Source organism: Rhea pennata, chromosome 10 (assembly GCF_028389875.1).
Source record: "Rhea pennata isolate bPtePen1 chromosome 10, bPtePen1.pri, whole genome shotgun sequence".
Lineage (NCBI taxonomy): Eukaryota > Metazoa > Chordata > Aves > Rheiformes > Rheidae > Rhea > Rhea pennata.
The window spans coordinates 3,404,339-3,418,219 of record NC_084672.1 but is presented as its reverse complement, the minus strand read 5'-3'; the positions used below and the strand labels follow the sequence as shown (position 1 = coordinate 3,418,219).

Genomic DNA, 13,881 nt, shown 5'->3' with positions numbered 1-13,881 from the left:
AAGGAATTGCAGCTGCACCTCCGGCGCCTGCAGCCTTTGGGCAAAGCTGGCCACCAGCACCAGGACAGAAACCACCACGACACAGCTCCTTAGCTCCGTGGCCATTCCCGGGACAAACTCAAACCGGCGCCGCGGAGCTCAGCAGCCCGCTCAGCACGAGACCCGATGGAAGAGCCGCTCCGTTCGCGGCGGCGAAGCAGGGCGGCGTTCCCACGCGCAACGGGCTAAGCCGGGCGCTGCGCAGGGCTGGAGTCACGGCCTCGCAGCCCGCCCTGTAATTCTTCCTCCCCCACCTTTAAATTTCATTCTCGCACTGACATTTTCATCTTTCTCCTCCTCCAGTCTCTCCCACCAGACAATCTGTCTGGTGTTGTTAGCCTTGCCCCCAAAGGCACTGCCACGCCGGGTAGTAAATAAGACCTTGCTGCCTCCATGCTGCCTGCCTTAAATAACAAAATGAAAGAAAGAAGCCGCGACCTTCAGAAGGTCTTTGCCTCCGGACGGGGAAATGCTGCCTGCCAAACAGAGCCCAGCCTTGCTGCAAAGTGGAGGGGCTTCCAAACTCACAGCAGGAGACACACAAATCGTGGGCTATCTCACCACCTGACTTTAATGCAACTCACTCCCTAGAGACAGGGAATTTACTGCTACAGGGTGGCTTCTAGCTTTCTCCCCCCGAGAAGGCTGATCTCCTTTCTCACCTGGACAGTTATGCAGATCAGATGCCAGCCAGATCCCTACATCAGCTCCCCACTCTTTTCTCTTTAATCCTCCCTCCCAACACCATCCAGATTTCCAGATGGAGACCACAGGCCTCCACTCCTGCAGCCCTCCAGCAACGCTCCTGGGCCGCCCCTGCAAGCACGGCCTGGAGACAGGGCTGCATGTTTCGCCCGAGTTGCAAGCCAAACCCCCAGCTGAAAGGTCGCAATGGATATGAAATCAAGAAGCAAATGCTGCTGGCTTTGGAGTCCTCAGCATTCACGGCCCTGCTCCTGTGGGCAAGGCCGAAGGCACGGCACCCACGGCACTGCCCTCTCACCCCTGGGCAATGCCAGTGCTCGCTGCAGATCACCCCCGAGGCGCGGTTGGGACAAGGCCCGTACTTACTTGCTGCCTGAATCTTTGCCTTTCGGCTGACCACCAGCCCATAGTGGTTTTGTGCCATGCAGTCATATTCGCCTTCATCCGAAGACCCGTCTCCCCGGACCCTCTGGAAGCGGGAGACGTAGAGCGACCCGTTGGCTAACATGAAGGCGTTCTCACTGTCCACGATCATCACGCCGTTCTTTCGCCATGTGATGGTGATGGGCTGGATGCCCTCGACCTGGCAGTAGAGGATCAAAGGCTGCTCCTGCACGGCTATGTCATCGCTAGGCTCCACAACGAACGCCAGCTCCGTGGAACGACCGAAATCTGAAACACAGGGAGGAGAGAGAAGGTCAGTCAGCAATACAGCCACAAGAAACAACAACAGCCATTTGCAACCAGCCAGTGGGAAGAGCAGGAAACTCCTTGGACGCAATGGGCTATGCTCGTACTAGAGGGTGCAAGCACCTCTAGGACGAGCAAGAAACCCTCAGGCATGCTTTGCCTGTGGTTTAAGACAGGACCTCAGCAGGCAGCAGCTCATGCATCGGCTGGCTTCATCCTCCCCAGGCTTCGTTCTCAAAACCTCAGGATGCGACTTTCATAGAGTTTCTGCCCAGCAGCCTGGGAGTGCCCTCAAATTCACCCAGGTCTCTGCCCACCCTTTCAGAGCACCCAGGACAGAAAATACTCCTCCCGATTCAGACCATAATGCTACCAGCAACTTCACGTTGTTTCTGCAGAGGGTCCCTTGCTCAGCAGGGCCGCAGCCTGTTTGCCCCTCGTGCCTGGTCCCATGCCCCTGTGCTGCTTTTGCTCTCAGGCGAAGGATGGTGCCATTCAGCCCTTAATGAAGGGCAAGTTATGCACAGAAATACAAACGCGCAATGTTCTGGCTCTGCAACACAAAAGGTTTCTTTCAAAGCAATTATACTAAACGACATCCATGGCAGCTAAGTTATTGCAGAATTTGTAGCAACAATAGGCAAACCCATGCTTTCCATCGTACAGATACGTACTAATTAACTTCTTCTGCCAACAGAATGTTTGAACACCGTGTCTTTGGCGTGTTATGCTTCAGTTGGTCCAGCACACCTTTTAGGATATAATTTGCCATCCAGTCATGATTAGACACTGCAGAAGGCAGAAACTGACCTATTCCTTAAAGATCAGCCCAAAACACTCACTGATGTGGAAGACAAAAAGTGACCAAGAATCAGAGGTCACATAAATATCTGAAGGGCATAAAGGCAGGGGTGGAGGTGAATTTATTGATCAAGAAGGGCAATGGAAATGAAATGCTAGAACACTCAGAAAACGAAGATTTCATGTGAATACCAGGAAAGCCTTTCTAACAGCTGTCTTGTGCAGAAGCACTTTGACGGGTGGATGCTTCCCTGGGACACGTTGCTGCTGTTCAAACCCAGGACACACCCCAGGCAGCATCGCTGTGTCTAGGAAGGCTGCAGAAAGCATCCACGGACAAAAACAAAATAGGAAGGTGTGTGAGCCACTGTGTGAACCGCAGTGAAACCCCACGTAGCTCTGGCCCCATCTCAGCTGGGTGCCGGGGCCCTGGAAAGGGCCTGAAGAAAGGCAGTGAAGATGATCAGGGTATGGAGCAGCATCTGTCCCACGGAGACTACACAGACCAGGGCTCTTCAGCTCGGAAAAGAGAAAGCGAACGGGAGGTAGGATGGGGTCTATAGAATTGGTACTAGAATGAAGAAGGTGAGCGAAGAACAGTTACTTATTATTCCTCACAATCAAAAAATAAGTAAGGGACACCTCATTAGAGTATCAGGCAGAAGGTTTAAAATAAACACAAAAGTGTGTTTTTCACCCAGCGCATAATTATAGATACTGTAAAAGCAAAGGTATGGGTCTGAAAGCAATTAGACAAAGCAGGAAGAGGAGGCCCATCTGGGACTTTCAAACGTGATGGTTCGTAAGCAGCCCCCCACTCTGCACGTCCTTAAATTGCTGCCGGTCAGAGGCAAGGAAGGCTCGCTGGGGAGAGACCTCGCTCACGCACTGCCCCCTCCCCTCTCTCGGCACCGACCGGGCTACAGGGCTCAGCTGCTCGGGTCTGACCCACCGTGTTGGTGGTGTGTTCCCATATGAACATGCCCCCTCGCTTCCGCATGCCCGGGGCTCCCTGGCTATGGGGACATCAGTCCCTTACTGTGTTTCATGTATAACAGGAGCTGGGTGTGGGTTGCATTTCCCATTGATTACAACTACTGGAAGTGGTTCTCCTCGCTTAATGACAACAGCTAATTTACCCTTACACACGTGCTAAGTCTCTTCCAGCCTCTCTCATGTGGACGAGGGGTTTGCATGACTTCAGCAGAGCAAACGTAGGATCCTGGTGCAGGGTTTGAGCATCCACGTGGTCTGACATTGTAAATAAGGCCTTGAATACACTGAAAAATTACAGCATCTCTCAAAGCAATTTCTCTGGCAAAAGGGAAGCAGAAAGCACACTAGATCCAGTCCAGCCCCGCACTGCAGCAATAGCTGTTCCACTTTCAGGGTGCTGTTACCGTGAGTTACTACTTTTCTCCATTTTTCCACATCACAGAACCTCCCGACACATGCCCAGTTAGATCAGTCAGCACAGGCAGGATTTAATCAGCAGCATCCAACAGACAAACCCAAAGGGAAGTATTGACAGGAGTCTGTACAAGAGGTAAAACCTGCCATGAGACATTGCATCACAGACCCTGGCTCTCTCCAAGAGCCACACGCAGGATGAAGAAGTACCCCAGGGTACAGAAGATCCTATGGTCTCTGTCAGAGCCAAGACAACCAACACAATTTCGTTCCCGACTTTCCAGTTACTGAGCAGTGTTTTCCCACCAGAATCAGGAGTAGCAAATGCCCATCAAGCATGAGGATGGCTCCCCAGCTCGGGAAGTCAGACAGTGCTATTAGGCCACTCTACTTGTGCCTAGCGCAGCTTAAATCCAAGCACCAGCAATGGACCAGGGCATCAGACAAACCCGCTCCAAACACCGTGCAAGCGTACATCAGCCCAGGTCCACAAACCTGCTGCAGCAGAGATGCGTCCTCCACCAGGCAGAAGTTCAACGGGAAGGGTTGGCTGCTCCCAATCCACAACACCCTAAAAACTACAAAAATTTCTTCCAGGCTACAGATCAGACAGTGAAAAAGTGAGACACCTTGTCTAGCTGCTTAAAGATACCCAGCCCCGTCAGCCGATAATCCGTATCTCCAGCAGCACCGAATGGGAGGTGCTCCAAAAGGCAGTAAAGTATGAGACCGTTCTGGGCTGCACCCCTTAATGTAAATGTTTCATCTTTAAAATTGCTGACTTGGTCAACAGTGGCTGCCACATTGCTGGCACAGGGACGTCGAAGTTCAGAGACTCCCTGTGCGTGCCCACATCTGGACAGCAAGCCACCTTGAGAGCTCTCCGGACCACTGGATATTTAAGACTTCAGCTTACAAATTCCTGGCACCTTGTCCCCTCTCTGAGGGGTTCAAGGGGACCCACTCCACAGCTGCCTGCAGAACTGGGACTCACACGGGCAGATTTCTCTTGGCAAATACCAGCCGCGGCACGCTCTTTGTAATGTCTGCCTCTAACACAGATCTTTAACGTATGGCAAAAATAAGACAGATGAGAGGAGACAGCTATCCAAAGGAATAAAAAAAGTCTGTCTTTTCTGCTTTTTGAACCCAGTGAGGTTTTTTTCCCTTTCTTTCTGTAAATCCCCATTGCTTTCTACAGCAACTTAAATTGGATTACGGGGGATAAACATTGCGTGCAACCTGAGCCGAGGCAGATGGACGGAGCAGACAAAGGAGGCAGGAGCAGTGCAGGGCAGGTCAAAGGTACTGCTGTCAAGGTATGAGTGTGTGCAGGGAATGGACCAACTCTATTTAACGGCAGACACCTAAAACACACACTTTATTAACCCATTAAGTCTTAAAATGTCAGGCTAGCTCCAGCCAGCTCAGTGATCTATCGCTCACTATGACTTCTTTTTATGAGATAGCCCTGGGGTCCTCTCACCAAGTTAGACTACTGCCAGCACAAACCCATCAATTACTTTTTTTGTGAAAATTAAGAAATTAGGTGAATGCTCTGCATTTTTCTGCAAAGTGGCCAGAGTCTCAACAGCATCTACCACACTGGGGCTGTTCCCTGTGTGGACACTTCCCAGAGTCACATAGGATAAGGACCCTCATACCTTGATTCCTCACCGAACCAAGTAGGACTTACAATTGCATAAGGATTAATTAAGATTTCAGGATTTGGTAGCCTAACAGGCAATAAGAAAATATGCTTAATGAAATAAATGCCCCATCTTCCCTCAGCTCCCCTGTACTCTTACATAAAATAGCTTATTTATATGTATAATAAAAGGAAGAATCAACATAATTACATGCCCTTCCCACAATCGTAGTCATCATAACAACCATCATTAAGGCCTGTGATTGGAGATAATCATGTTTACCTCGGTAAACACTCGATCTGCACCTAGCTTGAGGCTGCTCAAGCAGGAGAAGTGATGATACCTGTAATTAGGACTGGTGCCAGGGTGGCCACCGATGCTGGCCAGTCCCAGCACCTCTCCGGGCAGTAGTTGAGAACGGGACTGAGCCAGGGGACAGGACGCACCTGCTTCATGTCCCACAGATGCCTCTTGGTGGCAGAAGCACCCCCAATTCCTCCTCCCTCGTGGGAAGTTTTTCAGAAATCCCGCAGCCGCTTTCCAGTGCCAGCCCATCTCTGCTCCCTGGGGCTTCAGGCCTGGGGGACCAACGAAGCTGAAGCACAGGGCAAAGCCCCCCCACCACCCTGTCTGTAAAGCAGGCAGCTAACGACCAAGAGCTCTGACAAGGGCTTTGGGGAGAGTCAAGCTCTGTCCGTGGACATTCCACGCAAACTCACCCAAAAGCCACTCTTTTCCCCAGACATTTCTGTGCTGAGGCATGCACAGAGGACCCTGTGGCTTTTCAGAAGTCCCAAAGCCTTTTCCTGACACCACGGGCACGACAGACATCCTGAAGCTGCCTACCTGCATCTTTAGGCAGCTGAATCACTTTAAAAAATGGGCTTTGGTCCTCAAGGACCTTCGTATCCCACTCTGTAAAAAATTCACAGGCCCTGTGTCTCTGGGGGTAAATGGAGAAAAATGTTGGAGTCATTGGAGCAGGGAAGTCGCTGGTGGCACAGCCAGCAAGAAGCAAGCCAGCAAGCTTACCTGCGCGCATGGGCACCAGCTGCCCTGCAATCGTGCCGAGAAAGCCCAGTCAGGGGGATTATTTGCATTAAGAAAAGCCTTGTAGGACAGGACTTTGAACACAGGCGTTGAGATCTGGCCCCCCGAGATCTGCGCTGTGGGGTCCCAAAGGCAGGCACGAACGCGGAGTCCCGCTGCCCCCGGGACGCTCGGCGCGAGGGCCGAAGGGCCGGGGACGTTCGCAGACGGTTTCCCTCGGTGGGATGAAGGCTCTTGGCACAGCTGGGAGTGTTTGCTGCAGGGGTCGGCTCGGGGGCCGGAGCGAGAGAGCGTACAAAGCCGGGAGGTACTTGGGGGGCGAGGGGGAGGTCGACTCTTTGGGCATAAATAGCTGATTGTACTCAGCAGAAAGGCACAGCGACGACGCAAAGCTGGAAACAAATGACACTCCGCAGGCACATGGAAACAGTAAAAAAGCAATTAATTGAGAGAGAGGGGAAATTGCTGAGGCTGCGCGCATTCATTAGGGAAGTCTAATAGCAGATAAATCCTCCCATCCCTCCCCAGTTCCTGGCTGCGTATCTAAACTCAGCTCACGCCGTGCAGCGCCCAGGTGCCTCGAGAAACGCCCTGCAAGCCAGCGGCCTCACAGCCGCCCTCTGCTAGATGCAAACGCCGCAAACCTCCCTCCCGGCAGCCTGACTTCTCAGCCGGAGGCAGGGACGTTACACAGGCAACTAAACAGGCGCTCGTCTCAGCTCCAGCAGGCCGTGCCGGGCAGGGCACAAGGGAAAACTGCTCTACTTTCCGCAAAAGGATCGGAAGGAGGAAGGATTATTAGCAGTGACATAAAGGCCAAGAGAAAATTATTGGAATCCTCATTCTACAAGTCTCCTTTTGAGAAACATTTACCATCTCCCTGAGCAATACAGTATGCGACTATATGTGCAAATATTTAACAAAAACTACTCCCCTAGTTGATCAAGGAGACAGGCACACTCAGAGAAACCAATTAGCACTAGTGCTTTTGAACCAAGAGATTTATTTAGCACTGAAAGAACCTCGAATTAATGGGTAGCTTAAAAGACACTTTGAAGTACATTTAAAAAAAAATAAGTTTAATTATTTTTAACTTGACACTGTGATTCACATTCAAAAGATCCTGCTCATACCCTATCACTGCCCTTTTCCATTTGGGAAACATGGTTCTGGCTTTTCCTCCTCTGCTTCTGAAAAATAAAACGGCTAATTTGACTGCTCTAAGTGCCATGAACGTCCACTGCGGAGGCTGCAGCTCACATCAGGTCTCATCCTCCTGGACCCGGTCCAGACCGAGAGCCAGCGAGGCCGTCCCTGTCCCGGCAGCACACGCTCCCGACAGATGAAGCCCGTGTTATTGCTCCTCTTCCAGACAGGGGACATTAATCACCGAGAGACGAAGCGACCTGCCAGCGGCCCCGGTCCAAGCGCGTGGCAAGGCAGGAGCGGTCAGGCTCAGCCTGACGGCGCATCTGCACCGCCGCTGCCACCGGGAAGCTGCCTCTCGTGAGCACAGCAGCCTGCTTTGCCCCCTCGAGATTTACTGTGCACGCTCCCAGCGGCCCGCAGCGCGGACCAGCCGCGACCCACGGCCCTGCTTCAAAATCAAGTCAAAAGAAAATATCTCTGCACTCCCATGAGCCCAGGATCAGGGCTTTTTACAGTGAGTTGCAGCTTAGTATTAGGACAAAATACTTGGTAGGGGTCGTGCACAGAAAATAGTTTGCGGGGGGGGGGGGGGGTTCCTTTTTAAAAACATCCCTGCAGTGCTGGGATATGGAAGGAATAGCCTCTGCGGACCTGAGAGACGTTTGCCAGCTAATTATAACAGGTTTCAGGCTGATGAGATTGGCAACCTGAAAATCCAGCTGGTGCCCCCTTAAATCTCCTAGAAGCTGACCGAGGCACTAAGGAGAAAAGCACTACGCGGCAGCAAGGTGCAAATCGGGTCTTCAGCGCAGCCAGAAAAACCGACGTGCCAAGAGGAGGAGAACAGGCTGCAGCCAGCCCAACAGCTCGCTCGCACTACGTTTACCGGCTCAGAACACTTCACTCCCTTTCCTTTCGGATGGTGGGTTCCACAAAGCAGGTTTTTTTCCATCAGAAACCACATCCACTTGCTTAGCGGTCGCAGGAGGCCTCTGCGGAGCTCCGCGCAGCCCAGAGACCTGCCCGGCACCGCCGCCCGCCGCGGGGACGCGGGTCCCGGCTGAGGCCGGCAGACGCAGCCCCAAGAGCCAGCGACGCGGCCCCAGACACGTCCCAGATGTCAGAGAGCAGACCGGGCGAACCCCAGGAGGCAGCTCGTCAAACACGGCCGCAGCGCAGAGGCCCCCCCGGGACGAGCTCCGGGCCCGCGCGGGCTCCCCCGTCTCCTCGGAGCCCGGGGTGGAACCTGCTGGCAGAGCTGGGCAGAGCAAAGACCTTCTCCGCACGAACCGTGCACAGCAGCTCCATCCCCAGCGAGGCATCCAAAGAGCAACAGCAATCCAGATGTGCTGTTATCTGCTGCGTTACTATTTGCACGTCCCCCGTGTTTAGAAACCGCGACCGGATCGCAGCCTTATCACGGGAGGCATCAGCGATACGAACACGGAGCTGGGAACAACCTCGCCCGAGAGGGGCCTGCAGACGCAGCGGCCAAGACGGGAAGCGCCGGGCCCAGAGCCCGCGTCCCCGCGAGGTCCACAACGGCCCCGCGCAGGCCCCGCGCAGCCCCCGGGCTGCTCCCGCGGCCGCGAGCAGCCGCCGTTCCCCAGTCCGGCCGCCGCCGCCGCCAGGGAGGTGGCTTTCCCCGGAGCAGCGTGCCGGGAGACCCGAAGGGAACGGAGCGGAGCGGCAGAGCCGCGGCGGGCTGGCCCGGATGCAGAGGCACGAGGCCGCCGGCCACCGGGACCCGCGAGCGCTCCGGCGTCACAAGCCGCCGGCCAGGAGAGCTGCTGGCTTTGCGCCAGAGCCAGCCAGCCACCTTCAGCGAAACGTCACCCTCCTCGCACGCGCTCCGCTTCCAGCGGCAAGGACCCTTTTGCAAAAGCATCCGAGCAAAGGAGCAGAATCAACCCCCCCCACCTGCATCCTTCTGACTTACGATTAGCTTCAGCAACACTGTCAGACACGCGAAAAAAAATAATAATAATAAGCAGCAAATCCTTGCCTCTGCTCTGAAATTCTGGTTTTAAATTACCCGCACAGGAGCGAGTCTGGGTTGTTAAGTGACTGGGCTGCTCTTGACATTCGATGTAACAGCAAGGCCAGATCAGCACGCGGCGCGGTTTTCTCAGCGCTCGCCTGTTTGCCGCTCTCTTCTCTTAAAGTGCAATTATTGACATGTTTGCCTCCTTAACCATCAGTTTTATATGCTTGCCAAGGACTCCTGAACATGTGTAAACAATTATTTTTATTTTCTTGCAAAACCAAAATGTTACATATTCTTTTGGATAAACTGACTTGGGTAGATTTTCATGAGCCCTGCTGCATAATTTATTAGTTTCTAAACTCTGTAAAACTAAAAGCTCCAGTAAAGTTCAAATAACTTTGTGATTTCAAAGTAATTTTGCACGGACTATTCCCGTTCCTGCCCAACGTTATTCAGGGAATTTAAATGAGAATTGGCGATCTGCAGAGGGGGGTTCCCGCGTTGTCTTGTTAGATCGAACGGAAGGACGATCCTCCCGCAAGGAGAAGGGATTGTTCGGGAACAGCAAAATAAAAGTTTGGGCAGGAGGGAAAAGAAGGGAACAGGCGCTCTCACTTGCACGAGCGGTTTCGCAGCCCCTACGGCTGCCGAGCCGCTCCACGGCAGCCTGCAGCTGGCCCGTCACGCCGGGAGCCCGTGGGCCAAAACCGAGGGAGAGCAGGGAAGAGGACGGAGGAATCGGGTGGAAATCTGGGATCCGGGATGCTTTGCAACTCCCAGCTCCTAAACGCACACAGGAGTTCGTGCTGTGCAAGATCCGAAGCCTGACAGGCGGTAAGACGAGGAGCGATTAGATTAATTTGGGGTTTCTAAATCACCGCACCAGGGCGACAGGGCACATCAGGAGGGGGCGGCGGGCCATGCATCCCTCTCCCTCGGCCGGCTGCAAACACACTGAGCGCGAAGTTTAGCCTCGGTGCTGCGGTGCCCCAGCGGCACGGGCGGCTGCACGCTCGCAGCCCCGTGCACGCGCACGTGTGCCCAGGCCCCGACGTGGCCGGCACGCTTCTTCCAGCACGCGGGAAAACCGCCAGCTCCGCGTCCTGAAACTCTCCCGGCGAACTCCCCGAGGGAAGCAGAGCCCGAGCGCGGGCTTGAATTTCACATATCGCCTTTGAGTTTTACTATGGAACTGATACTGGATACCCTGCATGTATTTTAAGAGAAAAGACAGGGTATTACACCAATTTAGGAGAAAGCAATCCTTTTCTGTGTTAAAAAAAAATAAAACAAAAACAAAGCCACACGGAATAGGAATTAGTGAAAGCTTATAGCTTCAATAATTCAGAAGTTAAGCCTACTTAAATATAAATGACAATGTTTAACTGCAAGGCTGTTAGGGAGCAGAACCGGGGAGCCGCTGCTATCCCACGCCTCCCGCTGAACGCCGGGCTCAGCACTGACGGACAAAAGCCGTCCAGCACCCAGAACAAAGAGCTCCAGGAAATAAAATAAAAAAAAAAAAAAGGAAAGAAAAAGGAAATACTCTCTGCTTGCTGAGCCCACTGCAGCGCACTGACCAGCTGCCGGCCCGCTCCCTCTGTTTAGGAGTCGCCACGCAGGCAGGTCGGGCAGCCTGGGAAACGCGAGGCGGGAAGGCGAGCGGGCGGCGCGGCACGGCACGGCACGGCACGGCACCGAGCACCCCGGCGGCGCACGAGCCCGGCCCGAGCCCCAGCACCCGCCCCTGCCCCCGCGGGTTTCTGACCGACACGGGCGGGTTTATTAAATTCGGCGGAGCGCAGAAGCCCGGCACCTCGCTGCTCGCCACATCCAGAGCGTGCAAACCCATCGGAGCATGCGGAGGGGGGAAACAAAACCGCGGGACAGAAAAGCTTCTAAACTGCGGCCAAGCAGGCTGCAGTGGGGCCGGCAAAACGCCCCCCGAAGCCCGGAGACCTGCCAAGGTAGATCAACTAGTCACAAACGCAACTGATTAAAGTTTCACTTTCAAAACTTCATTCCCTCCCCCCCCCCCCCCCCCGCCCGCCCTCAACCCTGCAAAGAAGAATTTCTCCAAGCACCCTAAGCGCCCCGCCGCACGCCCCGGCTGCTAAGCTAACACGAGGCAGCGGGCACAGGGATATCTCGCTGCAGAACAGCATCCCTTCTCCGCTTCCTTCCTCAGATCGGAGCCATGCTTAAGCAGCATCCCCAGCAGAGGGAAAACATCGCAATTTATCAGCAGGGCGCACGCACAGTAGGTCCGGGGAAAAACCTCTTTGATGTTTTTGTAGTTCGGCCCTGGTCCAGAGGGTGGTGTTACGGGCTGCGCCCGCGGGAACCGAGGCCAGGTACTACATGAAAGCGCAATATTTCGCGGTCTAAAGTAGCTCACTGTTGTCCCTGCGACTTGCTGACCAGTATTTCTCGCTTGCAGCTACCGGCGCTGCTGGCAAACAGCGCTCGCATCGCCGGCGGCGACTTCGGGTCCGGGCCACCGCCCCCTCCTCGGTGCCTCTCTCAGCTAAAACGTGGCTTTGGGGGACCCCAGGGGAACCGTCCTGCCCCTCGGCAGGCTGGCGGCAGAGCCCGTCCGTCGGCCCCGGAGGGGCCTCGCTCCGCCGGCGGGGATGCCGGAGCCCGAGGGGCCGGGCGAAAGCCGCGGCGGGAGTTGTGCCGCGGTGCACACGCAGAGGTGCGCGCGTGCGGGCGCAGATGTGCACACGCGGAGGTGTGCACACACGCGTGCAGGTGTGCACACACGCGGAGGCGTGCGCACACGCGGAGGCGTGCGCACACGCATGCAGATATGCACACACACACACACGGAGCTGTGCGTGCACGCAGAGGTGTGCACACGCGTGCAGATGTGCACACACGCGGAGGCGTGCGCACACGCGGAGGTGTGCGCACACGCGTGCAGATGTGCGCACACGCGGAGCTGTGCACACGCACACACGCGGGGCTCGGCCCCGGCTCCCCGGAGGGGCTGCCGTGCCGGGGGGGGGGGGGGAGCGGGGGGCAAGCACAGGACTGGGAACGAACTGCAGGGACCGGGGGTCGAACTGGGGGGACTGGGAATGAGCGCAAGGAATTGGGGTACGAACTGGAAGAACTAGGAACGAGCGCGAGGGAGCGGGAAGGAGCGGGAGGGAGCGGGAGGGAGCCGGGGAGCAGCGGGAGGGAGCCGGGGAGCAGCGGGAGGGAGCGGGACGGGGCGGGGGGGGCTGCGAGCCCGGCCGGGCGCGGCGGCGGCGCCGGGGGCGGCGGCGGGTCCCTCGGCGCCCCGCGGCCGGCTCTTACCTCCGCGGCAGCCGAGCAGGAGCAGGAGCAGGAGCAGGAGCAGGGGGAGGCCGGCGGGCAGCGCGGAGCCCGGCGGAGCCATGGCATCCCGGGCGGGCGGGCTCGCCTCCCTGCGCCCCACGGGGAGGGGGCAGCCGGCGCGGGGAGACCCCCTCCCTCCTTCCCCCCCCCACCCACAACGCCCACCCCCAACTGGGAGGGAGGAGAGAGAGCGAGGGGAGGGGGGAAGCGCCGCGACAAGCCGAGGGAGCAGCCGAAAAGCGGATCGCGGCGGCGCTGCCCCCCCGCGCTCCGAGCGCGCCGGGCGGGGGGCGGCGCGGGGCCGCGGCGGCGCCTTGCGCCATCTTGCGCATCCGCCAGGCCGCGCCGCGCCGCCGCCTCTCCACAGGGCGGGGAGACCCCTCGGCCCCCCCCGCTCCTCCTCCTCCTCCTCCTCCCCCCGGGAAGGGCCCCAAACCCCCAAGCCGCTTCCCGCCCCCGCGTCCGCTGCCCGCGGGGCGAACCGGCCCCGCCGCCGCCCCCAGCAGGAGGGGGGAGACGGCGGGATGGCGGAGCCGGGGTGGGATGGCGGAGCCTGGGCCTGGCGGGATGGCGGAGCTGTGGTGGGATGGCGGAGCTGGGACCTGGTGGGATGATGGAGTGGGGACAGGGTGGGATGGTGGAGCTGGGGCAGGATGGTGGAGCCTGGGCCTGGCAGGATGTCGGAGCCGGGGAGGGATGGCGGAGCCGGGGCCTGGCGGGATGGAGGAGCTGTGGTGGGATGGTGGAGCCTGGGCCTGGCGGGATGGCAGAGCCGGGGAGGAATGGTGGAGCTGTGTTGGGATGGCAGAGCTGGGACCTGGTGGGATGGCAGAGCTGGGACCTGGTGGGATGGCAGAGCTGTGGTGGGATGGCGGAGCCGGGGCCTGGCGGGATGGCGGAGCTGTGGTGGGATGGCGGAGCTGGGACCTGGTGGGATGATGGAGTGGGGACAGGGTGGGATGGCGGAGCTGTGGTGGGATGGTGGAGCCTGGGCCTGGCGGGATGGCAGAGCCGGGGAGGAATGGTGGAGCTGTGTTGGGATGGCAGAGCTGGGACCTGGTGGGATGGCGGAGC

At 56.8% G+C, this 13,881-nt stretch overlaps 1 protein-coding gene across 1 annotated transcript in view; it reads right to left on the bottom strand.

Moving 5' to 3' along the window:
* The window catches only part of IGDCC3 (immunoglobulin superfamily DCC subclass member 3), an 87,030-nt gene extending 74,162 nt beyond the window's left edge, over nt 1–12,868 (bottom strand). The window contains exons 1-2 of the mRNA XM_062584001.1: nt 12,787–12,868; nt 1,111–1,416 (exon numbers count right to left, since the gene is read on the bottom strand). Of these exons, the coding sequence (XP_062439985.1) occupies nt 1,111–1,416; nt 12,787–12,868 (388 nt within the window). The remainder of the gene's footprint in view (nt 1–1,110; nt 1,417–12,786) is intronic.
* Between the last annotated feature and the right edge of the window lie 1,013 nt (nt 12,869–13,881).